Raw genomic sequence first — 24076 nt, 5'->3', positions numbered from 1 at the left:
AATGTTTGTATCCCTCAAAATTCATATGTTGAAGCCCTAACCCCCCAGTGTGTTGGTATTTGGAGATTCGTCTTTTGGAACCTGACCCTTTGGAAGGGTCAGATGAGGTCATCATGGGATCCACGCTCTTTTAAGAACAGACACGAGAGAGCTCCCCCTTCTTTCCTTGTGTGCACGCACCTAGTAAAGGCCATGTAAGGACACAGCAAGAAGGTGACCGTCTACAATCCAGGAATAGGGCTCTCACCAGAACCCAACCATACTGGCTCCCTGATCTCAGACTTCCAGCCTCCAGAGCTGTGAGAAAACTAAATTCTGTTGTTTAAACCACCCAGTGTGTGGTATTTTGTTATGGCAGCCTGAGCAGACTAAGACAATCCCTAAATGCCACTGGGTACATCTGTTAAGAATAAAGACATTCTCGGGGCACCTGGGTGACTCAGTCGGATGAGCGTCTGACTTCGGCTCCGGTCACGATCTCGCCGTCTGTGAGTTCAGGCCCCGCATCGGGCTCTGTGCTGACAGCTCAGAGCCCGTAGCCTGTGTCTCCCTCTCTCTGTGCCCCTCCCCTGCTCATGCTCTGTCTCTCTCTCTGTCAAAAATAAACATAAAAAAAAAAGAATAAAGACATTCTCAGGGCGCCTGGGTGGCTCAGTTAAGGGTCCAACTTTGGCTCAGGTCATAATCTCGCAGTTTGTGGGTTCGAGCTCCACGTCAGACTCTGTACTGACAGCTCAGAGCCTGGAGCCTGCTTCAGATTCTGTATCTCCCTCTCTCTCTGCCCCTTCCCTGCTCGCACTCTGTCTCTCTCTCAAAAATAAACATTAAGAAAAATTTTAAAGAATAAAGACATTCTCCTACATAATCATACCCATGAACATTAGCAATGATTCCATAATATCTAATATCCTATCCAAAGTCGAAATTTCAATTGGATTAAGAATGTCTTTTTATAGCTGCTTTTGAAATGTTAAACCAGATTCTAGGCAAGGTCCACACATCATATTTAGTATCTTTTTTATCTGGAACAGTCTCCCTATCGCACCTTTAGTCATTGACAATTTTGAAGAGCCCTGGCCACGTGTCTTACAAAACGTGCCACGTTCTACATTTGTCTGATGGTTCCTCGTGTCTAAACTCAGATACGGTATTGGTGCTACTTTATAATGCACCACATCAGGAGGCATCTGATGGCAGGTGGTTAAGGCTAAGTTGGAACATTTCGTTAACGTGGTAAGGGGGACCCGCTTTCAACCTCTACACAAAACAAGAGCCATCAAGCTTTCAGCTCAGCGATTCTTGACACCAGCAGAGCCAGGTGCGCTTGGAACCCAAAGTTCGGGGCTCCTCACCCAACATTCCCTCTTTGTCTCCCAAGCTCGCATCCCGCCCAGCTCGCGCCTGGCCCAGTACAAAATGGCCCCGCCCCGCCCCGCCCCGGCCCCGCCCCGGCCCCGCCCCAGCCCATCCTGGCCCCGCCCCGGTTCTTAGTTGGCGACGGTGGGGAGGCCAGCCCCGCCGGCCCAGCGGGCGGAACCAATTGTGTCTAGCACTCCGCTCGACGTGGCCGCCCGGACTCTGAATCCCGGAGCGCCGGGCGCACGAGGACGCTGTTCTCCGTGCGCTTCCGGGCGCACGCAGTTCGGCCGCCGCCGAGAGGGCGGAATTCCCGGTGCCGCTGCCGTCTCTGTCGGTGCGCCCGGTTCAGCCGCCACCATGGGGATCCTGGAGAAGATCTCCGAGATCGAGAAGGAGATCGCTCGGACGCAGAAGAACAAGGGTGAGGGCCGGCCTGGCGGGGCCTTCCTTTCTGCCCGCCTCAGTTTTCCTGTCCGTAAAATGGGGGAACAACTCCAGCGATAGAGCTGAAGCGGGCTCGAAGGCCGCAGAAAAGTGCCAGAGACGTGACCTCGTCTCCCAGCGCGCCGAGGCAGGCAGGACCAGGCAGGATCCGGGTCCCAACGCGCTGGTCTAAGTGCAAACGATCCCCGTGAGATCTGCTTGGTGCCAGACCAGGTGACCGAGTAGAGAAATCCCACCGCGCAGCCAGCATCTGACCCAGAGAGGCATGGTCTGGGTTCAAACCCGGGTCTCCCGGTGGTCGGGCCTGGGGGAGTTGGCGCTCGCCCCGCTTTGTGCTGGCAAGTCCAGGAGGACCCCTTTTACAGGTACCCAGCACCAGGAGGTACCCCTTTTACAGCTTCACCCAGCACCTCGGGAACAGAGGCCATCAAGACTCGAGTCTGGCGGACCTGGATTTGAACTCCAGCGCCACCAGTACCTGCCGTGAAAGCTTGGAAAGTCACTTCACCTCTTTGCGCCTCAATGTCCTCATTTGTCCCTGTCTCATCTTAGCCCACAACTAGGTTATAAACTAGATAGCATGTGCAAAGTACTAGGCACATGGGAAGCACTCAGTATTTAGAGTAAACCCCCGACAGAGGTAGCACATAATGAAGGATCAAATCTAGGCTTCAGATTGTAGGGGCTGGAAGAGCTCACCGGAGAAGAGCAGTGGGGAGAAACAAATGATGACACCCAAGAAGGCTTCCAGGAGGAGGTGGGGCTTGAGCTGCTTAAGGGGAGGATACTGCAGGTGAGGGGCACTGTGGAGGCAAAAGCATGGGAGTCCAGGTGAGCGTGGTGTGTCCATGGGACTTCTAGGTCTAAAACATTCTAGAACAGAAGGAGGATCTGGAGTAATGGGGGATACGACTGGCCAGGGCGAGTGAGGCCCAGTGCCTAGCCAGTCCTGCTTTGGGGTTGCAGGAGCAGAAAGCAGGGGATATTAGGTGGCTAGTCTCAGTGTCTGTCCTTCCTCGGCTCCATTTAGTTCTGGAGGCTGAGAAGTTGGGGGCATCTTTCATTCATTCATTATGTAACTCTTTTTTTTTAAGTTTATTTGAGACAGAGAGCATGAGCAGGGTAGGGGCAGAGAGAGGGGGAGAGAGAGAATTCTAAGCAGGCTCTGCACTGTCAGCATAGACTCCAACGAGGGGCTCGAACTCACAAACATTGAGATCATGACCTGAGCTGAAATCAAGAGTCAGACGCTTAACAACTGAGCCACCCAGGTGCCCCTCATGATGTAAATCTTAACAGAGCCCTTATCGTGTGCTAGGCACTCTGGTTAAGGCCATCAGCACAGCAGGCACATCCTTGCCCTCTTGGAGCTGACCTTCCAGTGGATAGTCTGTAAACTAACAACCAAATAAATAAGATTGTTTCATCCAGCAATACATGCTGTGAAGGCAGACCAGGGTGACACAGCAAGGGTGGAGGGGCGGGCTGGGCCTGCTAAGGTGAATGATCAGAGAAAACCTCCATGAGGCGGGGACATTTTGAGTTGAGGCCAAAATGAGAAGGTACCAGCCATGCAAAGATCTGGGGCAAGACTATTCCCAGCAGAGGAACGAACATCTCTGAGGCAGGAACGGACTTGGCTTGTTCAAGGATCTGAAGGTCTGGGGCTGGAGTGCAGTGATGGGAAAGGAAAGGGCCAGTCATGTAGGGCCTCGTAGGTCATGGGAAAGAGTCTGAATTGTGTTCTCAGGGCAGCGGGAGCTAGTGGAGGGTGTTAAACAGGGGAGAGACATAGTCTGATTTCTGTTTTAAAAGCTCCCACCAGCTGCCCTGTGGATGATACTCCACAGGATCAAGGAAAGTAGCAGGGAGGCTAGACATGCTGCCATTTTGGCAGTGGTAGAAAAGGGGATGGAAAGGTGATTTAAGGATTAAGACTTAGTCCTTCCCTTCAAGAGGTGCTTAGAATCTCAACGACCTAGGGTGACAGGAAGGTCCAGATGAACCTGACGGTTGCCAAACCCATTCTGGGCCACTTCTCCCTGCCATCCGTTCACTCATTCACTTGTTAGACGTTTCCTGAGTGCCTGCCCTGCGCCACGGGAGACTGGGGATCCTGCCCCACTTGAGTGAAGGAAGTAAAGAAACAAGATAGTTTCAAATGGTGATAAGAGCCATGAAGACAATACACAGGGTCATAGAGCAGAGCGGGGGCCTGAGGAAGGGCAGGGGTTACTGTGGATCATGATAATAACCAATTTTTCCTGGGCGCTTAATGGTGCTAGGCATTATTCTTAGTGCTTTCTTTAAGCCTTACAGAAATCCAGTGGAGTGGTTACTACTGATAACGTCCCCGCTTTGCAAATTGAGAAACTGATAGACAAGAAGATTAAGGAACTTTCCCAAAGTTAAATGGCCAGGAATGATAGGGTGGGATTCTAGCACAGGTTACTTACCTTTGCGGGACACTGCCCACTGCCCCCTCCGGCTGAGTAGGGGAGGCCTCTTTGAAGAGGTGACATCTGAACTGAGCCTCAGATGTCGAGAAGGAGCCAGCCCCGTGAAGACAAGGTTGAAATGGAAGGGATAGCAAATGCAAAGATCCTGAGGCACGAAGGGTGTCCGCATGTCCCGAAGAAGCAAAAAGAAAGCCACTGTGGCTGGAATATAGTAAATAAAAGAGAGTGGAAGGAGATGTTGGAGCAGTAGTGAGGGACCAGGTTACTAAGCCACAGCCCACTTTTCTAGTGAAGATTTTGTGACACCTTTACTGTTGTGAAATACCACTCCCCATCACTGTGCAACTTTTGTACACACCGAATTTGAGAAAAACCATTATTGTGCTCTAATCCTAATACAAAGGCAGAGCAAAGGGAAAGTAATTTATAATTAAAATAGTGTTTATTTCAATATTTAAATGTTGGGGCACAGCCAAGGTACAGCGACGCTATAATGAAGTGAGATATTTGCACCTCTGGGCAGAATCACTGGGTATGTGGGCTTAGCCACGATCTACACCAGCGCACAGTGTGTTATGTTGGTGACTCAGGTACCCTGCAAGAGGCATCACTGTGAACAGCCTGGGATCCCAAGATGGTGAGCACCCCTGGGTAAAGTTTGAAACACAACATGCTAGACTCTTTCCTTGACGTACACAGCAGTCACATTCCTGGAAATTTCAGTGTTTTTTAACACTGTAAGAAAATGCCCTGGGGTTTTCTTTTTGTGAAAGAGAGTTAGGCTCTAGGCCCTGGTGCTCCTAACCCAGGTTTTCCCTCCACACATGTCTTAGGGCTGTGAAAAACTCCTATGGAACACGGGACAATTCTTGGCTGTGCCAGACTGACTCACACTTTGTAGGGCCACTGGCGTCCCTGGCCCCTGTCTGGTAAATGGCGATGGGGACCTCACCATCACACTGACCACAGAAAACATCCTCCGGCACGCCCCAGGGAGTGGTGCTGTCCCCTGGTGCTGACATGGGCTCATGCGGTCTTAATAAGGACACTGGCTTGTAATCCTAAATGAAGTGAGAGGCTAAGGCGGCATTTTGAGACAAGGAGTGTTTTCTTTGCTGATCTCCTCGACGATTGCCATCCGGTTCTGATGTTTCCAGCCAGCATTTGGTTGTATGTGGGGTTGCACCTGACCCACGGGGCTTGGATACCCTGGATACTTACCTTCTGTCTTGCTTTCCGTCCTTCAGCCACTGAGTATCATCTGGGCCTGCTGAAAGCAAAACTCGCCAAGTATCGGGCCCAGCTGCTGGAACCGTCCAAATCGGCCTCATCCAAAGGAGAGGGTTTCGATGTCATGAAGTCGGGTGACGCCCGTGTGGCGCTGATTGGATTTCCCTCTGTGGGTAAGGTCAGTGATGGTCAGCGTGGGCCTTGGGGAGGAAGCAGCCTGTCTTCCGAACACGACTGCCTGCGCCTCCTCGCGCCGCCTTTCTGAATTCGCTCCAGGGACCAAGAAGACCCAGCCTCCCCCAGGATCAGGTCCCACCCCTTTATCATCCCGCCTGGTGACCATTGTTTCCTGTCTCCGCTCAGTCTCTGACCCGTCCATCATGCACAAACGTTTACTGAGTGCACACCCTGTGCCAGGCTCTGCGAGGCACTGGTAATACGATAGGGAACAAGATAGTTCTGTCCCTGCCCACACGGAGCTCCCCTTCTTAGGGGAGAAAAGACAGTAAGCAAACAGTGGAAGACTGGTGAGGACTGTCGTGGAGGAATATGCAGGGCAGGGGTGGAGTCTATGTCAGGGAGTTCAGGAGGGCTGCTCTGAACCACTTCCTTACCTTCTGGTACCACCGAGATACCTCAGGCTCATCATGTGTGTTCCCTGCCCCAGCCCTAGAATCGGCCGTTATTTCCAGGGAGCCCTGGTTCCTTTTCTTCTTCTGAGAATGCTGTTTAGAGACCAAGATCTGGGTGTTAACTCCCTTTGTAGCAGAATCGTTCTGGCTGTTGCGCAGATGATAGGTTGGAAGCGGGGACCCCAGCTCAGATACAGGCCAAGGGAACGATGACCAGGTGGCTTGGACAGACGCTGGTGGAATAGCATCAGGGGAAGTTGGTAACAGCTCTCGCTTCCCGAGTGCGAACTACAGGCTGAGCGCTATGCTTTGTACGGGTTTGGTTTTGTTTTCCCCTTGGCCTATATGATGGGTGAGTGCATCACAGGAGGTGGGAATTGATCTTGCGCTCTGTCTACACACAACACACACACACACACACACTCTCTGAAAATGGGATTATGGCTACATTGGGCCCTGGCATTTTCACTCCCCCGTGGGTATCTGTCTCATTCATACATTAGAGTTACCTCCTCTCTCTTTTTTTTTTAATATATATATATGTTTTTAACGTTTATTCCCTTTTTGAGAGACAGAGACAGAGTGTGAGCAGGGCAGGGGCAGAGAGAGAGGGAGACACGGAATCCGAAGCAGGCTCCAGGTTCTGAGCTGTCGGCACAGAGCCTGATGCGGGACTTGAACTCGCGAACCATGAGATCATGACCTGAGCGGCCAAAGTTGGACGCTTAAGCAACTGAGCCACCCAGGCGCCCCAGAGTTACCTCCTCTCTTAACAGCTGCCTAGAATCCCTCACTGTGGTCATAGTGTCATCAATAGTCTGCTCCTTCCCTCCTCTGCCATGGTAGCTAGGTCGCCCCCAGGCTTTTGTTTGCCCGCACGGTGCTGTAGTCACTACCCTTGTGCGTGGATCTTTGTGAACTGGAGCCGGTATTTCTGGAGGACGCGTTTGGCCAAGTGAGCACAGCAGCTCTAGGGTGTGGGTTTTAGAAATGGCCGTCAGCACACTGCCATTTACCCCCCAAAGGAGCTGTAGCCAATGCCATGTGGGGACAGTAGGAATGTCTCTAGTGTCTGCTCACGTACCCCTACACGTGATGCTGCATCCGCGCTGGGCTGTGAGCTGGCCCAATCTCTGCCTCAAGGTCTGCAGAAGGGTTCCTTCCCGATGACAGGCAGGTGCTTCTTAATCTTTGGGAACGCTCTTACCCCAGTTGAACCTTATTATCAGTACCCAGTTGGGTGGGTGCACTGCCCCCTGTCCTCCATCTGTGCGGGCTTGGGAAACAACGTCGTTTTCATTATCATCCGTGCAGGTAGGATGAGGATGGGAAGGTTGCTGTAGCCGAGGGTGATGAATGCCCTGGAAGGGAGCCACTGTGACCCCCCCTCCCCCCAGGCCGCTTGGCGTCCATCCAGCCTGCCCCTTTCAACCCTCGTGCCAAACCCGAGCACCTGTTTGGCGTGCGGCTACCTGGCCAGTGCTCAGATACCTGTAGTGATGGTGCTTATGACTCCTCAGCTGGACGCCGAGCAGCGCAGGGGCCTCCCGCCTCAGCCCCTCAGGAGGAGCCGGCGCTGCAGGAGCCCCTCTGGAGAGGTGGGACTGTCCCCAGCCGTGCCCTCTGCCAGCTGGCCACCCCCACAGTCTTCAGTCCTGGTGTGGTTTCCAGATCCCTGTCTTTTTGTCTCTTTCTCGTTTTTCCCAGTTTTGTGTAATAGAAATTTCCAAACTTGCAGGAGAGATGAAAGAACAAACACAGTGTCCCCGCCATCTGGGTCCATCAGTTTGCCATATTGCTCCATCTCCTTGTATTTGTGTGTATTTGTGTGTATTTGTGTGTATTTGTGTGCGTGTGCGAGTGGGCTTTTGTTGTTTTAACTGAACCATTTGAGACTAGATTACAGACCTCATGCTTTGTGACCTTTGACCCCAGTATTTAAGCTTTATCTCTAAAGGATAAGGATATTTTCCTGCTGAGCCACAAACTATCTATCACACTAGACAAGATTAACAGTAACATAGTAACCATCTAATGCCTGGACCATATCCTGATTTCAACACTCGCCCCAAAATGACCTCTGCGGCTGATCTGTCCAAACGGAGGTCTGTTCTAGGACCACGTGGGGCCCCTGTATGTATTATTCCTCCATCTGCTTTAATCTAGAACAGTCCCTTTTGTCAAGACCCTAGCTCTCAAGAGACCGGACAGTGGTCCTACAGGAAGCCCATGCTCTGCACTTGTCTGCTTGCTTCCTTGCGGTGTGCCTTAACCTTTTCGTCCGTTCATTGTTCTTCCTGTGAGCCGGAAGTCAGGTAGACACCTGGGACTTGGGACCTGGTTCCACATAGGAGAGGGGGTAGACCTCGTTTTGCACCATGCCGGAAAGCCCCTGATAGCTGGTTGCATTTCCAGAACCACTGGGTTAAGGGGAGGGATACCCTGTCTCCCCTCCGCATAGTTGTGTTTGCCTCCCCGCCCCCACCCCAGGGGACTGCAAAGTGCCCTGCAAGGTGTGACTACAGTAGAGTGCAGAAGTCAGGCCCCGTTGACATCCTCTTGGTGTCCTTGCCACCAGAGAATTGTCCTTGCCTCTGTGAGTTTTGTTAGTGGCTGCAGATGTCGACTTTCTAGTTCTCTTCTTCCTTCCTCACTAATTAGCTGATGTTCCTCAAGAGAGTAGCACTTTCTCTCATCAGTGTTGCTGTCTGGTTAGCCTGAAAAAGTTCCTGGAAAGGCGGGACAAATGCTTATGGGTTGCCTATATGTGACCAGTAAGATGTCGGATCATAGCTGTCCCACAGAGTGACAGGTAAGTATTTTCAGGCTTTAATTCTTCAGGTGTTTATCATGGACTCTATCCGTTTTCACCTTTTATTTTGAGTTTGCTTTCCAACCTGCCGAGGACTTCTTTTCCAGATGAGAAGCCCAGGCTGGGAGAAGCCGCCTTGTTTACCAAGGGCTATGCCCTTGAGGGTCTGCCCTGTGGCCAGATGCCACCGTCCTGTTGGGGATCTGGGCTCTCCAGCCATGGGAGGGCCCAGCCTCCCCACTGCAGAGGCCAGAGAGCCTTCCGTTAGCGTCCAGCCGCCATCACTCAGTGTCTCGGCAGCCGTTGCTCTCGGGCTGCCCCACCTGTCCATACCTGTCTACCCCACCAGGTTTTTATGTTTCCTCGAGTTTCTAAGAGGTCCCCAGGGTGGAGAGTTTCTGGATTCGAGGGCAGTGTTACCTTCAAGGCCTGAAGATATGTGAGTGAGATGTGCCCCCAGCCGTTCCGGTTGCCAGCGAGGGGCACGGTCCAGGCGGCCCTGTCACAACTGCGTCTCAGACTTTTTATTCCAGGTGTCCTGCGACTAGGATGGGGGCAGGAGGCCAGGGCTGGCTTTCTTCCCCTTCTGGCTCTGCCCACTGCTTTGCTGGCCCTCTGGGCCACTGCATCCATCGCCGTGGTCTCGCCATGCTCGGGGCTTGGCGCCTCGGGTGCCTCATCATCTTTAACCCCACGTGGCCCCATGCGGTAGGGAGCGAGCAGATGGCCAGCCTATGCGTGAGGACTCTGAAGCTCAGAGGATGAAGTTTCTTGCCCAGGGGAGCCACGTTTCTAACTCCCCACCAGGCCATGGCTCTGGTCCCACGGCGAACCGTGGCATAAATGTTCCCACCAAGACCCTTCCTGCCTGGCAGCACCCTCTCTTGCCGTCTGGCTCTGTCTCAGACCTCATCTGCCTCCTTGCATATCTCACCCCTCCCTGGGTGAGCAGCCACTTTGAGTGCCACAGGCTGTTGCCTGCTTGAAGTTCTCTGGGGCCCAGGAAAGGCTGGAGGGTTTGGTGGAGCTAGAGAGGGGCCCCTGATTTAGTTGGGGATCCCACTTAGAAACCAGGTCCCTGTGTCCACCTGAGGGGGGCCTTGAGGCCTCCGAGGAATAGAGTGTCCTTCTGGCGCCCTACCTGCCCTGGGCAGAGCCAGAGGCGACCTTTCCAGCTGTTGTTTTCTTTCTGGCTACCCAGGTCCCCACCCCGAGGCGGAGGAGGGAGTCTCTGTGATGCCTGCATCCGGCAGGCTCCTGGCCTGTGGGGATTCTCGAAGGAGGCTGGGACAAGACTCCTCACTGCAATGACCTCTTTTTCCTCCTAGTCTACCTTCTTGAGTCTAATGACCTCCACAGCCAGCGAAGCTGCGTCCTACGAATTCACAACCCTGACATGTATCCCTGGAGTCATTGAAGTAAGTCGAGGTTTGCTGGATTCCAGAAGGGGAAAGGGTACATGCTTGGGTTTGCGATTATATATTTGTAAGTCGTGAGTGGAGGTGTTCCTGTAGGGGTTGGGGGTCAGGGGGGTTTCTGAACTGAGCTTCTTTGCTCTCAAGCAGTGGTACCTCTGAGGCTTCTGGCTGCTGGGACCCCAGAGATGCCTGCCTGGAACCCTGACTGGTTCCGGGAGTCCGGCCAGCACCTGGCCGCTCTTGCTGGTGCCCCTTTGTGCTCCACTGGCCCGCGCCACCCCGGCTTGGGTCACTTGGTGGTGGTTGGCTGTATCCCTCTGTTTCCTGTGAAGCTTCAACGCCTCGGGTAGCTGGGGTCCTGTGGCCCAGAGCCTCCGCGGTGAAGTGATATTTTTGTAAGGTGCTGTTAACCATCAGTGATGGGTGGGTAGGATTACAAAAACTCCAGAGTCTGTGCCTGGGGGCTCCTCAGCTTGCAGGATCTGGAGCTGGAGCTGTGCCAGGCTGAGCAGGCTTGGACCTGGCCCCCGAGGCTGAGCCCTGGGATTCCCAGAGCCCCTGAGCTGCAGGCCAGAGTGGGGGTCCTGGGTTCAGGCAAGCCCTTCCCACGGTCACCCCTCTTCACCTTCCCTTCTCCTCCGCATCCTAGTACAAAGGAGCCAATATCCAGCTGCTGGACCTTCCTGGGATCATTGAAGGTGCAGCACAAGGTAGGGAGTGGGAACCGGCAGGTGGGAAACAGGGTGGATCTCTGCACCCCAGCCCGTCCTCTTCTGTAGGGATTTGCTGTACTGGCCTCACCGTTAAAATTGGACATGGCTGCAGGGCTCAACGGGTAGGGGTGGGTTCAGTGCCCTGTGCTTCAGGGACTCTGGCCTCATACGGTCCTGGCAGGCCCCGTATTAAAGCCGAGGAGACTGAGGCCCGGCAAGGTGAAGGGACCTGTCCAAGGTCGTGTAGCTTACGTGGCAGGTTTGAGTTCCCACTTGCGTGGCGTGTCCCTGGACAGACCCCTGCAAGGACTGGCCCCTTACCAGCTGGCTAGCTCAGGCCGTGCTCCTAGTCCTGGGGCCCTGTCCTTTGTTTTGTCTTTGTTTTGTTTTGTTTTTTAAGAAAAGGGTTGTTTTTTTTTTACGTTTATTTTTAAGTTTATGTACTAAGTTTATTTACTAACTTTTTTTAGGTTTATTTTTTTAAGCTTTTTTAAATATTTTTTTAAGTTTTTTTACTTATTAAGTTTTTAAGTTTATTTACTTATTTTGAGAGAGACAGAGACAGTGTGACTGGGGGAAGGGCAGAGAGAGAGGGAGAGACAGAGAATCCCAAGCAGGCTCCGCGCTGTCAGCACAGAGACCGATGTGGGGCTTGAACCCATGAAATTGTGAGATCATGACCTGAGCCGAAACTGAGAGCCGGACACTCAACTGACTGAGCCACCCGGGCGCCCCTTGTCTTTGTTTTCTGAGATAGGAACATGCCTGTGGCTTCTGGTGGCTTCCTGCAGCATTGCGGACACGGTAACCAGCTGATGGTTATCCAGCACTGGCTAAGTGCCGGGCTCTGCGCTGACCATTATCTCACTTAATCCTCACATAGTCCTGTGACTTAGGAAGTGTCATTATTTCCCTTTCATAGCCAGGAGGAACCGCAGGGACAGACAGGGAAAGGGTCTGCCCTAAACGACTCTTCGCCCATCAAGTGGCAGGGCCAGGGTTGGTGCCCACCTCTCTGGTTTAGCAACCCTGTCCAGGCTGGGCAGCGGGACCTCCTCCCTGGGGGTCCAGTTGCCATCTCCTCTGCACGTTTCCGTACCCCACTGCCCCCATCAGGGCAGAGTCCCGGCTACTTGAATTGGGCTGGTGGAAATGGTGATGGTCCCCCAGGAACCTGCTGTCCCAGGCAGCATCATGGGGCCTGGTGTGGTCTGGCCCCTGTCGGGGAAGTACGTTTGGTAGTGACAGGAGGCCCCTGGCTTGTGAAGATCACTGGACCCAGCCCCCCATTCTCCAAAGAGGGAGGCAGATCATGGTTGAAATCTACACTACCTGGATCCTAGTGCTGTGACCTTGGCAAGGCGCCTGACTTCTGTGGTGGTGCAATAACCACATGGTCTGACCTTTGTGTGGCAGTTCCTAAAGTACCTCTTCCTGTGGTGTCTCATGTGATCCTTTCTGCAGCCCTTGGATTGGGGGTGGGTTATATCGCCCCATTTCCAGAAAGGGCAGACATGTTCAAATCCTGATAGCACACTAGCTTTGTAATCTTGGGCAAGTGATGAGCTCCAAACCAAGCCTCAGTTTTCTCATCTATAAAATGGGCTTGATAACACTGACTATATAGGGTGGTTGTGAGGAAATGTTCACGAAGCACTTAGCGTGTGGCCTATTGCAGGGTAGGGACAGGAGGAGAATGTTACTTCTCCTGAGGTGGGGATGTCAGATTACCTTCTAAAACAAGTCTCCATGAGTAAAACAGCACACGGATTAGTGAAAAATGGCAAGGAAATCACAGCCAGTGGCTGGCATATGGCAGAGACCATGATGGGTCTGTGGAGGACAGGAGTCTGGGGCTCCGTGGCCTGGGTGGGGGTCACACGGGTTGTGCCTATGTCACTGTGTAACCGTGTCCCTTCCACCTGTCCAGGGAAAGGTCGTGGCCGGCAGGTGATTGCTGTGGCACGCACGGCTGACGTCGTCATCATGATGCTGGATGCCACTAAGGGAGAAGTGCAGAGGTCTGCAGGGGAGTGTGGGGGGTGGGGCAGGCTAACATGTCTGGGGGGCGGTGGGGATCCCTGGGCATGCTGGTAGGACACTGTGGCTCCAGCTGCTGTGTCCCTGATCGTGATGGGTGATCCAGGGGCGCTTGGGCCTCTCACACGTGGGAGCAGCAGCAGGACTGTCCACAGGCTAAACCCGTGCAGTCAGCCTGGAGCGTCCTCTCTGAGTGGCTTACATCTGGCCTGGAGATGTCTGGAGGCTGGGGACTGTGGTACGCTGCACCGACTGAAGCCTGTGTCACCCGTGAGCCCCATGCTGGCTCTGGCTCCGGCTCCTGCCTGCAGAGGCCAAGGTGCCTCAGTTGCTGCCCAGAACCCAGTGGGAGCCCAGGCCCAAACAACAGAAGCCTTATTCATGCCCTGACCTGCTGGCTAAGGGGCACAGCAGGCCTGCCTCTGCGTGCCAGTCGCAGGCCCAGCCAGTCTCCCTCGAACCGGGCAGAAGGTCCAGAGGCTCCTCGGCGGCTTTGGGTTGTTGAGAAGGAACGTTCTGGGTTCCCAGTGGTGGGTAGGAGGGCATTGGCCTCCCTCTGGAAGGGCAGGGGCTTCCTGTGTAACAGGGAAGCCGTTTGGCCTGCCTCTGGACACCTGTGAAGGCTCGTGGGGGTTCTACCCAGGTCTCTGCTGGAAAAGGAGCTGGAATCAGTGGGTATCCGCCTCAACAAGCACAAGCCCAACATCTACTTCAAGGTGAGGCCCCCCTCACCAGGAGGCCAGGCACGGGCGGGTTTGGGATGATTGCAGCTGCCCCTTTGTGAGCCGCTCTCCTTTCCTCTCTCCTCCAGCCCAAGAAAGGTGGTGGCATCTCCTTTAACTCCACAGTCACACTGACCCAGTGCTCAGAAAAGCTGGTGCAGCTGATTCTGCATGAGTACAGTATCCTCCCAAAAGCAGCAAGGGAGGGCCCAGAGCCCTCAGGGCAGGGGAGGGGCCACCCGAGACAGGAGGGAGGCCTTGCGGCCCAGGATGATCACAGACCACCCCAGGTGGAAAGGAAAGCTTACCCCAGGAAAGCGGTAGTGACATGGGACACTTCCTGTCCCCCCTGCCTCCGTGCTCACCAAGCTGCAGGCTGGCTGGGCCAGAGCCGTGAACTCAGCAGTGGCTTCCTAACTCCCTGACAAGTACTAGGCACGGCAGCCAGTCACGTCTGGAAGGAAGAGGAGATGGTGAGGGAAACAGTGCCCGAGGACTGGGGTTCCTGGCCTGGGGAAGCCTCAGGAAGAACCAGGGGCCTGGCTGGTTGTCGGGGGTGCTGGAGGACAGGGCAGGGCCCCAGAGGCAGAGCAGCTCAGCATGTGAAGAAGTCACCTTGGGACAGGCTGTGTGCAGGGTGATGAGGCCCCTGTCACTGCAGGTATGCAAGCCTCCAGAGGAGAGCTTTGCATGAGGGAAGCTGGGTTAGACCAATGCTCACAGACAGTGCTCCTGGCACCGAAGCCTGGGGTTCCACTGAGGTGCTTTGGGGATTCTGGCAAGTCCATTTTTCTTCTTGCCTAGTGGAGAAGATTGAAACCACTGATTGAAACTTTATGTATCGTGGCTCCTTTTAAAAAACGAGGGCAGTCCCCAAACTTCAAAAGCTTGTAAAACCTCCAAAGCAGATGACCTCCGAGGTCCCTTTCAGCACTGTGTTTCCTAACTGGCTGTCCGGGCCCCTCTCCTGCGGGGGCGCTGGTGGCTGCTGGTGCTCAGATGGCCCTTAATCCGAGCCCCTCAGAGATCTTCAACGCAGAGGTGCTCTTCCGAGAAGACTGCTCCCCGGATGAGTTCATCGATGTGATCGTGGGCAACCGGGTGTACATGCCCTGCTTGTATGTAAGTGGCACTGGGCCCTAGGGCGCACATGTGGGGGCGGAGCTGGCCCCGGGGTGACCCAGATGGGAGACAAGCTTCCCAGAGGGGCAAGAAGAGCATGGAGCTGCCTTCACCCCCCGCCCCTCTTGCCTGGCGGCTGCATGAGTTTTACAGACCTCCCTAGCTTGACACCGGGTTCTATCCCAGCCTTCCCTTCTGGGGAGGGACAGCGGTCCCAGAACCCTGCACCGTTTCCCCACCCTTGAGGCAGCAGGGGAGGGAGGACGCTGGCATCGGCCCCTGCCCCTGTTGTGTTCCGGCACGCGGAGGGAGGCACTGTGGGCAGGGCCGTGGCATTTGGGGACCCGGTTCCTGCACTACTGTATTCTTTTCCTTCCCCGACACCCACCTCCATCTTCTCAATCCCAGGTTTATAACAAAATTGACCAGATCTCCATGGAAGAAGTAGACCGCCTGGCCCGGAAGCCCAACAGTGTGGTCATCAGGTGAGGGTCCCAACTCCTTCTTGTGTGTGTGAGCCCGTCAGGCCTCCCCACCACGTTGGCCAGGCAGAGCCCCCACACGCACCCAGGCCAGAGTAGACCATCTTAGTAACGGCTTTGACCTTGGCCTGGTCCTACCCTGGATCGGCCTGGGCGGAGTGGATGATGTGGGATGGGCTCTGGTTAAGATAACAGAAGGATTTCATCCACCAAGGTAAATGGATAAGAATTGTTAACAGGCTTCGTAGCTTAGTAGTTAACCGCAGACCTCAGAAACCCCAAGGGGCGCCTGGGTGGCTCAGTCGGTTAAGCGTCCGACTTCAGCTCAGGTCATGATCTCACAGTTCGTGAGTTCAAGCCCTGCATCGGGCTCTGTGCTGGCAGCTCGGAGCCTGGAGCCTGCCTCAGATTTTGCGTCTTCCTCTCTCTCTGTCTCTCCCCTGCTTGTGCTTTCAGTCTCCCAAAAATAATAAACATTAAAAAAAATGTTTTAAGAGATCCCTAGGGTGTGAGCCAGCTGCTCCTAATCCCCCAGAAGATGCGGCTACCACTGCATGGCAGAGGGAAGAGGGAAGTTAAGTCCTCGGGTGGGGGGTGGGGGGCATCCTTGCCCTCCTTGGAGCGGTGGGTCCTGGGGACTGTAGTTCATTTTTTTTTTTAACGTTTATTCATTTTTGTGAGACAGAGACAAAGCGTGAGCGGGGAAGGGGCAGAGAGAGGGAGACACAGAATCCGAAGCAGGCTCCAGGCTCCGAGCTGTCAGCACGGAGCCCCACGCGGGGCTCGAACTCACGAACCGCGAGATCATGATGTGAGCCGAAGTCGGACGCTCAACCGACTGAGCCACCCAGACACCCCTGTAGTTCATTTTTCAGTGTCCTTGCAAGTTCCTCCTTGGGAGCAGCCCGACCTGTGTGCTCCGCTCTCTGGCTTCCCGGCTATCACAAGGCAGTCTGTAGCTTCACACTGAGGCAGGGCTTATGGGGAACCAGATGCTGAGTGGCCAAGGGGGCAGGGTGACTGGTGCAAATGATGGGTGAGGGTCCCGGACCCCCTCCCAGGCGTTGCCAGCTACCGCCAAGAGCAGGAGAGCGCTGGCATCCCTCCTGAAAGACCGCCTCAGTTCCTCTCCTGCCGCTATATCCCAGGCTGCCTTCAGGGGCTGCCCAAGGATGTGCCGGTTCTCAGGGCGTGAGGTCACCTCCTCACCACACGTTCATTTGCTATGCCAACGGCGTGTCAGTGGAGGTCAAGGTGCCCGCTCAGGCTCATGCCTCTACAAACGATCAAGCCAGGAGCCACGCCCTCAACAAAACCCCCCCTGGGCTGAGCTGTGCTCGGCATTCTCCTTCCAGCAGGTGTCAGGAGGGAAGCCCCACCTCCTGGCGCCCTGTGTCCCTCAGAGATGCCACGTGCCCTCCACAGATGCCAACGGGACCGCCAGGAGAGACTGCTGAGCTCTGCTGGGCGTGACCGTGGTGGTGGCCGGAGGTGTTGGCAGCTGAAGTGTCGAGCCGCCCTCGGAACTACAGGCTCAGTTCCCCACGGCTCCCAGATGGGCCACGCCGGCCTCTGTCCCCGGGCCAGCCAGATGGAGGCTGTCCCCTGCAACAGTGAGAAAGCAGTTCTCACTGTCAAGAACAGAGCCCATGGGGCTACTCTGACCGGCCACTTTCCTCCCTGGCAGCTGCGGCATGAAGCTGAACCTGGACTACTTGCTTGAGATGCTTTGGGAGTACTTGGCCCTGACCTGCATCTACACCAAGAAGAGAGGACGTGAGTTAGGCGGCTGTGGCCCAGGAAACAGGCTGAGCCTCACCCTCCCATAGGGCGGCCACGCTCTGCGTGTGGACGCTGTGCCCCTGGCTCAGCCTGTCCCGTACAGATCTCAGCTTTTCTCCCATCTCGGAATTGTCACCGCCCTCTACCCCAGGCTGCTAGAGACCTCGGCTGAGCCTTTACAGTACAGAGGGCCACTTCCTGGGACTGCTGGTCTTGATGAATTCCTTGGGAGCTGAGGCCGGGAGGGGCAGTGGGATAGAGGCTGTCCTGTGGTTCCCCACTGGCTACAGTAGTAACCCCCCTCCCAGCCTCCTCGAGCAGGAGCACGCCCCCTGGGTCAGGCCAGTGAATACACAGGAACCTTCATTCTGTCCCCTCCCCCTGGTTGCACACCTCCCACACCCTGTGACCTTGCAGTTGAGTTCTGGCACTTTGCATCAGCCTTGACCTTGTCAGCAAGGGAGGAGATGTAGCAGCTCTGACCGGTCCCCGGCAGCTGGCTGCCATGTCTTACCAGTTCCATCCAGATGCTTCACGTGGCTGGACTTATTCTCATGGCTGACCGGGTTGCCGGCCCTCCTGGATGTGGGTTTATTTTTATTTTCTGTGTTAAAGTCAAGGTTGTAGAACCCTGCAAGAGGACCTGTAGGGCAAGTGTGCCAAATAGTGAGGGGAAGGTTGAGCCAAGGCTGGAAGGGGCCGGAAGGGCCTCTGTCCCCTGATGGAAGGGCACAGAGCAGCTTGGGGCCGTAACTGTGGTTGCCTCCCTCTACCTTTGCAGAGAGGCCGGACTTCACAGATGCCATCATCCTCCGGAAAGGGGCCTCCGTGGAGCACGTGGTGAGTTGCCGAGACCTGTCGGGACAGTGGGGTCAGGGAGCTCTCTGTCCCTGCTGCGGGGTTTTGCTGAGGTTCTCCCATTGACTCTTAGATGCCGCCGGCTCAATAGCAGAGTGGCCCAGCGCGGGCTCTGGAGTTAGACCTGGGGTTGCATCCCGGGCCCCCTTCCTTGCTGCGTATGAAGCCACCAGGCCTCTCCCGCCGGCAGGGCTGGCACTTTCTACCCCAGTGGTGGTTAGAGGGCGGGGTTGAAGGAGGTCCAGCGTGTGAATAGTCAGCGTGCCGCCTGGCACTTGGAAGGTGTCCAGGAAGCGGTGGTCGTCGCTGTCCTGTCACGTCTGGGTGTTGCAGGCTCAGAGCCACAGCTGTGCAGGTGTTCGTCAGGTAGAGCCACTGCCCTGGGGCGTTTCTGTGCTGTCACTCCACATTGTGTTTCCCCGGTGCCTACGGCTCAGAGCTACTGCCTCCATGCCCTCGGCCCCTTCTGGCTTCCTGTCCCTCAGTCAGCCCCCAGCAGCCCTCCCTGCTCCCACATCCTGCCCCCCAGCCCAGGATGGCTTTGATTGCTTTTTACACTCAACACACATTTATCGAGCACCAACGATAAAGCAGCCCCGGTTCCTGCCAGAACAGGGTCCATCGGGGTCAAAGATGCCAAATACCCAATCCCAGAGCTAATAAGCAGTCACACATAAGGGGGAGTGGAACAAAGTAAGGGAACGGGGAGTGACCCTGAGTCTACACAGAGAGGCCAGGTGGTCTTGGGGGGAGGTGTCCTCATGGGGGCCTGTAGACCAAGTAGGACCTGACAGTGAAGATTTAGGGGTGGTGGAAGCCCTCCTAGGCAGGGGTGCAAGGTATGCAAAGGTCCTGAGGCAGAGGGGCTCTGGGCTGAGCCTGTGGGCTCAGGGAGAGGAGGGTGCAATTCTGTGTCTAGAGTTTTGTTGCAGGCACAGCTGTCACCTGTCCCTTCAATGTGACCCTGCACCATCTTTTTCAGAGGTGTATTGGGCCCTGCGGGAGCAAATGATGGCTCAAGCGCCTGGAACAATACTCCAGGTCGACACAGGCAACTTCTTAGGCTTTGGTTTTTTGGGGGTTTGTTTTCCATCTAGCTCATTTCTTCTCAGGATGTGTACTGTGGACAGGTGGTGGGCCAGCCTGGCGTCTGGGCTCATGCGTGCATTCAGTCAGCAAGCCCAGCCCGAGGCCTCTGCCAGCTAGAGGTTCCTGATGCAAAAGGACAGGGCTCGGCCTTGAACGCTAGCACGCCTGGCAGGAGCCGCATCCCTTAGATCACTCCTCATGACGGGGGGGGGGGGGGCGTCCCTGCCGCTGCAGGCCTATTTCGGAACCTGTGACTGCTGAGGTGTCTCTTGGGGAACCTGTGACTGCTGCGGTATCTCTTGGGGACCCGGCAGCTGTCGATACGGGTGCCCCCATGTGCTGGCCCTCTGTGGAGTTACCCTGCACCTTCTGTGGGTACTTTCCTCAACCCTCTCAGGCCCTGGCTGCTTGCCCAAGAGGATGTAGGACTTCAGCCACTCCCGGGAAGAAAAGCGGGAGATAGCAGTAGGAGAGGGTTTTCCAGGCGGTGGGACTAATAGGTACAAAGGCCCAGAGGCAGGGGTGAGTGTGGGGAATGCTGGCTGTTTGTCATCAGCTGCACAGGGGTAGGAGGTGACAAGGGTCCAGTGGGGTAGGGGAGGGGCTCTGGGGGCCTTGCTCCAGAGCCTGGACTGGCCTCCTCCTCCCTGCTCACCCTCCCCACAGGTGCTTCCCTCCCGGGACACCCAACTGTCCCAGATGCCAGAGTATAGTACAGGCCTGCCTGGATGCTGGCAGCGGGGCCCCAGGTAGACAGTGGAGCCAGGCAGACCGAGGGTCATGTTCTGGTTCTCCCCCATCCTGTGTCAGCCTCCCTGTGCCTCAGTTTCCTCATCTGGGGGTAACTGAACCCCCACCCCCAGGGCCTTTGCGATGCACCCAGCCTAGGCCCCGGTACGGATTCAGTGAGAGCTGACAAAGGCCTCGCTTCCAAAAGGGTCGTGGGCCGTAAGCCCCCAAGGCAGAGAGGACCTTGCAGGGCTCTCAAGAGGGGGGGGGTACAGTGGGCACTGAGCAGCAGTGGTCTTCCTGTCGTCGAACGACACGTTCTTTCCCATAGTAGAAAAGACGGCCGTCCGTGACCTGCCGTTGTCCCCCATTGCTAGAGATGCGAGTGCGGAGAAAGTTCTCCGAGCCCCGCGGTAAATGGCTCCTAGTGTCACAGACACTAGGGTGCGGTGGGGCCTGTGGCAGGCTGGAGGGCGCACGCCCTGTCTGCCTCGAGGGCAGGAGCACCCGCTCCGTGCTCCCAAAGCTGTCAGGGTCCCAGGGGAGTCCTTGCGGGGGTGCGGCCCTGCTCCATTGTTGTGGGTCAAGCTGAGGAGGACATAAAACCCAGAGACGACCGCTGGGCCGGCGGATTTCATTCTCTGCTCTAGAAAATAGCGTTGGAACCACTTGTGTGGGTCTCTGTGCTCATTACTGGCAGCAGTGTCCTGGCCACCACGGCCACCTAGAGGAGGCCCCGTCAGGTCGGCTGCCCGTATGTGCTCAGGAAATGTTCTTACAGGCTCAGCGTCCCCACAGAAGCTGTCTCCCCAGCCCCCCTCCCCTGCGCAACCCGGGGCCCCCAGCCTCCGGGAAAGAGCTGGCCGCCCTTGCAAGTTCCCCTCCTTCCAGCTTCCTTTAAGAGCTCTGGGATTCCTGAGGTGGAGGCGGATGATGTCATGGGTGGGAGGCTCCAGGTCACGGGGGACAGTGGCCAGGCATGGTGACTCCAGGCTGAGGTGGGGTGACCTGAAAACTACCGTCACCCGTCTGAAGGAGCATCTGTCAGGGTTGGCATTCAGGCAAGGCCGGCGGAAGCCTGCCGACAGCCAGGTCCAGACCTTCTTCTGATGGCTTCGAGAACGTTTCTAGTGAGCTCCATGGCCTTTGGGCCAACCTGGAAGTGGGAGTATCAGAAGAGCCTGCAGCCATGCACGAGACCGCCTGTGGACTGAGCCTGTGGTGTTCACAAGGCCAGTGCTGTGTGAGCACCTGCCTTGGGGACTGCTGCTTGGCGGAGGCCTTGGGCTTGGGTGTGTGGCTAGGCTCGGTGGGCTTGGTACTCATCTCACCGTTACCCTCTCCCGTCCCCCAGTGCCACCGCATCCACCGGTCACTTGCCAGCCAGTTCAAGTACGCGCTGGTGTGGGTGAGTCTCTGGGAAGGAGGAGGGCCGGGGTCATGCCCAGCATAGCCTCCGGGTTAGGCAGAAGCAAGGCGTTCATGCCACTCCGCGTGGTGTCCCAGTTTACGGGGTGTGCGTGGTGACCCGTACTGGACTTGGGCCTCTCCCATCTTGGGATCCGGGGATGGCCAGTCCACTGGGGACATCCTCCTGTCTGGGGGCGGGGGGGGGGGGGGGTGTTGCCAGTGATGGGGCCCCCACTCAGCCTCTGGCATTCACCTATCCCCGTAACGTGTACACCCACCCACCTTCCTCCTGTAATAGCTATCAGCCTTGGCCTTGCTCAGTGCAGAGGCTGACAGGGCCCCTCTGCCTTGTTCCCCACCTAGGGCACCAGCACCAAGTACAGCCCGCAGCGGGTGGGCCTGACCCACACCATGGAGCACGAAGATGTCATCCAGATTGTCAAGAAGTAGTACCTCTTGCTGGGCGCCCTGCCTGCCCGCCCTGCCTCCCTGGGGAGTCGGCCCCAGCAGGACGCACCAAAGCCCAAACAGGAAAAATACAAATACATACACCCCAGGAAGGGGTCTCTCAAGTCTCTGCTGTCTCCAGAAGTTTCTTCAGTAGGCAGATGATGAAGAGTGTTGGGGCAAAGGGACATGGTTGGGGGACCTGGGCTGGTCTGGTGGCATCTCCCATGAGACTGGCCCCTCGTGTTTGGAACCCTACCCCTGGCCCCCTTCAGGCACGGGGGGAGCAAGTTGCCCGCTGCCCCACAGCCGGGGCCTGACATCGATGGCTTGCTTGGTGCTGGGGCTAGGAGCTGACCCTGCCCGGGTCCCTGGAAGCCGTAGTTACTGTTGTTGCACCTTGGCCCTTTAGAGCCTGCTGGCACCTGGGGAGGGCGCCTCCCAGGACAGACCCTCGGCCCCACCCCAGGCTGCTTCGTGGTGGCTGTAAGCCCCAGCTCATGCCTTCCTCAGCCTGAGGAGTCCTAAGTATTGCCCTCCGAGGGCAGCCCCTGCCCAGCACGGACCCCAGGACCCAGAGCCTGCAGGGACACCTGGAGCAGAGGCTTTGGCTTTTGGTTTCTGTATTTTTTTCTCTAAGCCCCTGGTCTCCGCGCTCCTTTCTGAAATAAAGAGTGAAAACAATTCCTGTTCCGACTGAGGACAATTCTGTCGGTTTGGTGAAGTCTGTGGCCAGGCTGGGTCAGGGCCAGCAACGAGCGTGATGACCAGAGGGGGGTGGTGCCTGGTTTGGGGAAGAGCAGGCCCAAGTCCGGGGTACATAGGAAAATGTGGGGTCTTCCAGGGCGGTCTCTGCCCTAGAAGGTTGGCCGGGGGCTGTGGGCTCTCCGTGTGGCACCTCCCGAGGCCGGGCCTGGCTGCCAAGGTAAGCTGCATCCCCAGAAGGTCCTTGAGCACTCACAGGGGAGAGCAAGGTGGCTGGGTAGAAGACCCGTTGCCTCGGAAGGCAGAGGTCGACAGGCCTTGGCCTGGAGAGTCCTCGCTACGTGCCACGGTCGGTGTGGAGCTGTCTCCACAGCAGCCTGTTCTCTAGGGGCAGCACCTTGCCCTGGGCTTATACAGCTTCTAAGTGCAGAGCTGGGATTCGGACCCCAGCTGGGTCTTCTGGGCCATAGGGGAGGCTTCCTGGAGGAGGTGTGCCTCTTGGGAGTGAATGGTAACAGGTTTTGTGGGGCTACCAGGCACCGGGCTGGCAGGAGGCACAGAGGGCTCCCCTGGGGTCTTCAGATCCAGCTGGAGTGTGGAGCAGGCCCGCTGCCCAGCTTTCCAGGCTGTTCTTGGCTCCTCTGTCAGCTGCTCAGGCTCCTTTCCGGAGACAAAACAGGAATAATAGACATCATTAAATATACATGGGGCCCCAGGCGGTCGGCGTGGTGGGCTGGGCCTCCCTTCCCCGCAACACTGAGCTGCTCTGCTAGGCTGGCCATGCTCCTGGGGCCAGCCACAGGACCCCCGTTAGGCGGCATGCAGGCAGGGAGCAGGCCACAGGACTCAGGTAAGAAGACCCCGGCCCAGGGCCCTTGGGGTCTGCCCCAAGTACCTCCCCACAGGTTGCAGCGAGGGGAAGAAGGGAGGGGGCAGTGGGAGAGCTGGGCCTTGCCCCTAACTCACTGTGAGGTGCTTCCCTGGGCCTCAGTTTCTTCATCCATAAAGCGGGCATGATGCCCATACAGCCCCCCTCTTAGTAACGGTGGTATGCCAAGACAGGTGAGTACTCAGTGGCTGACTTCAGCCCTTCTCCCGACTGCCACAAGGCCTGGCCATGAGGTCCCAAGTAAGCATTTCTGCCTGGGTGATGGTCACTGCCACTTCTTGCCTTACAGTTAGGGAAGGGGCCTGTGTTCGCAGAGCATCAGATCCAGGCCTATTCTGTCTGCCAAGCTGGCTGCGAAAGGGTGGGAGATGAGGCCAGAGGTCTGGGCGTCCCCAGGCTACGGGCTCAGGGCAGGCATTGTCAGAGTCTCCAGCCACTGGGCCACCGTGTTCCTCACCATGGACGGACTATTTCCTGGGCCAGGTCTGTGTGTTCCTAGATCAGGGCAACCGGTATCTCTGTGTTGAATTTTTGGCTTTCCGGGGTCGGTGGCTGGCATGGGCCTGCGTGAGAGTCAAAGGAACCGCATGCTGTGCACCCCCAGGTCGGTGTGAACTGGCAGCTTGCAGTGCCCGATGCTAGAGGAGGTACCCCTAGGGCTCGAGAAGGTCCCCACCCCACCAGGGTGAGCTCCAAGGTTTGGGCCCCCCTGTTGCCACCTCTCACCCTCCCTG

The 24076-nt window shown here is 56.3% G+C and overlaps 1 protein-coding gene across 2 annotated transcripts; it reads left to right on the top strand.

Annotated features, from left to right (window-relative positions):
* Nucleotides 1-1532: 1532 nt before the first annotated feature.
* On the top strand, nucleotides 1533-22432 carry DRG2 (developmentally regulated GTP binding protein 2). Of its 2 annotated transcripts, XM_042915883.1 has the most exons (13): nucleotides 1553-1780; nucleotides 5510-5670; nucleotides 10265-10354; nucleotides 11004-11064; nucleotides 12998-13088; nucleotides 13751-13823; nucleotides 13919-14009; nucleotides 14854-14951; nucleotides 15360-15436; nucleotides 17121-17209; nucleotides 17997-18055; nucleotides 21246-21299; nucleotides 21665-22432. In XM_042915883.1, the coding sequence occupies exons 1-13, from the start codon at nucleotides 1717-1719 to the stop codon at nucleotides 21749-21751; spliced, it is 1095 nt and encodes a 364-aa protein (XP_042771817.1). In that variant the 5' UTR covers nucleotides 1553-1716; the 3' UTR covers nucleotides 21752-22432. The 2 variants fall into 2 exon arrangements, with proteins under 2 accessions (XP_042771818.1, XP_042771817.1); XM_042915884.1 differs by lacking the exon at nucleotides 21246-21299 and having other exon boundaries at nucleotides 1533-1780.
* The last annotated feature ends 1644 nt before the right edge of the window (nucleotides 22433-24076 follow it).

This window comes from Panthera leo, chromosome E1, assembly GCF_018350215.1.
Source record: "Panthera leo isolate Ple1 chromosome E1, P.leo_Ple1_pat1.1, whole genome shotgun sequence".
NCBI lineage: Eukaryota > Metazoa > Chordata > Mammalia > Carnivora > Felidae > Panthera > Panthera leo.
Note: the sequence above shows the minus strand (reverse complement) of the source record. Positions and strands in the feature narration are given on the sequence as shown.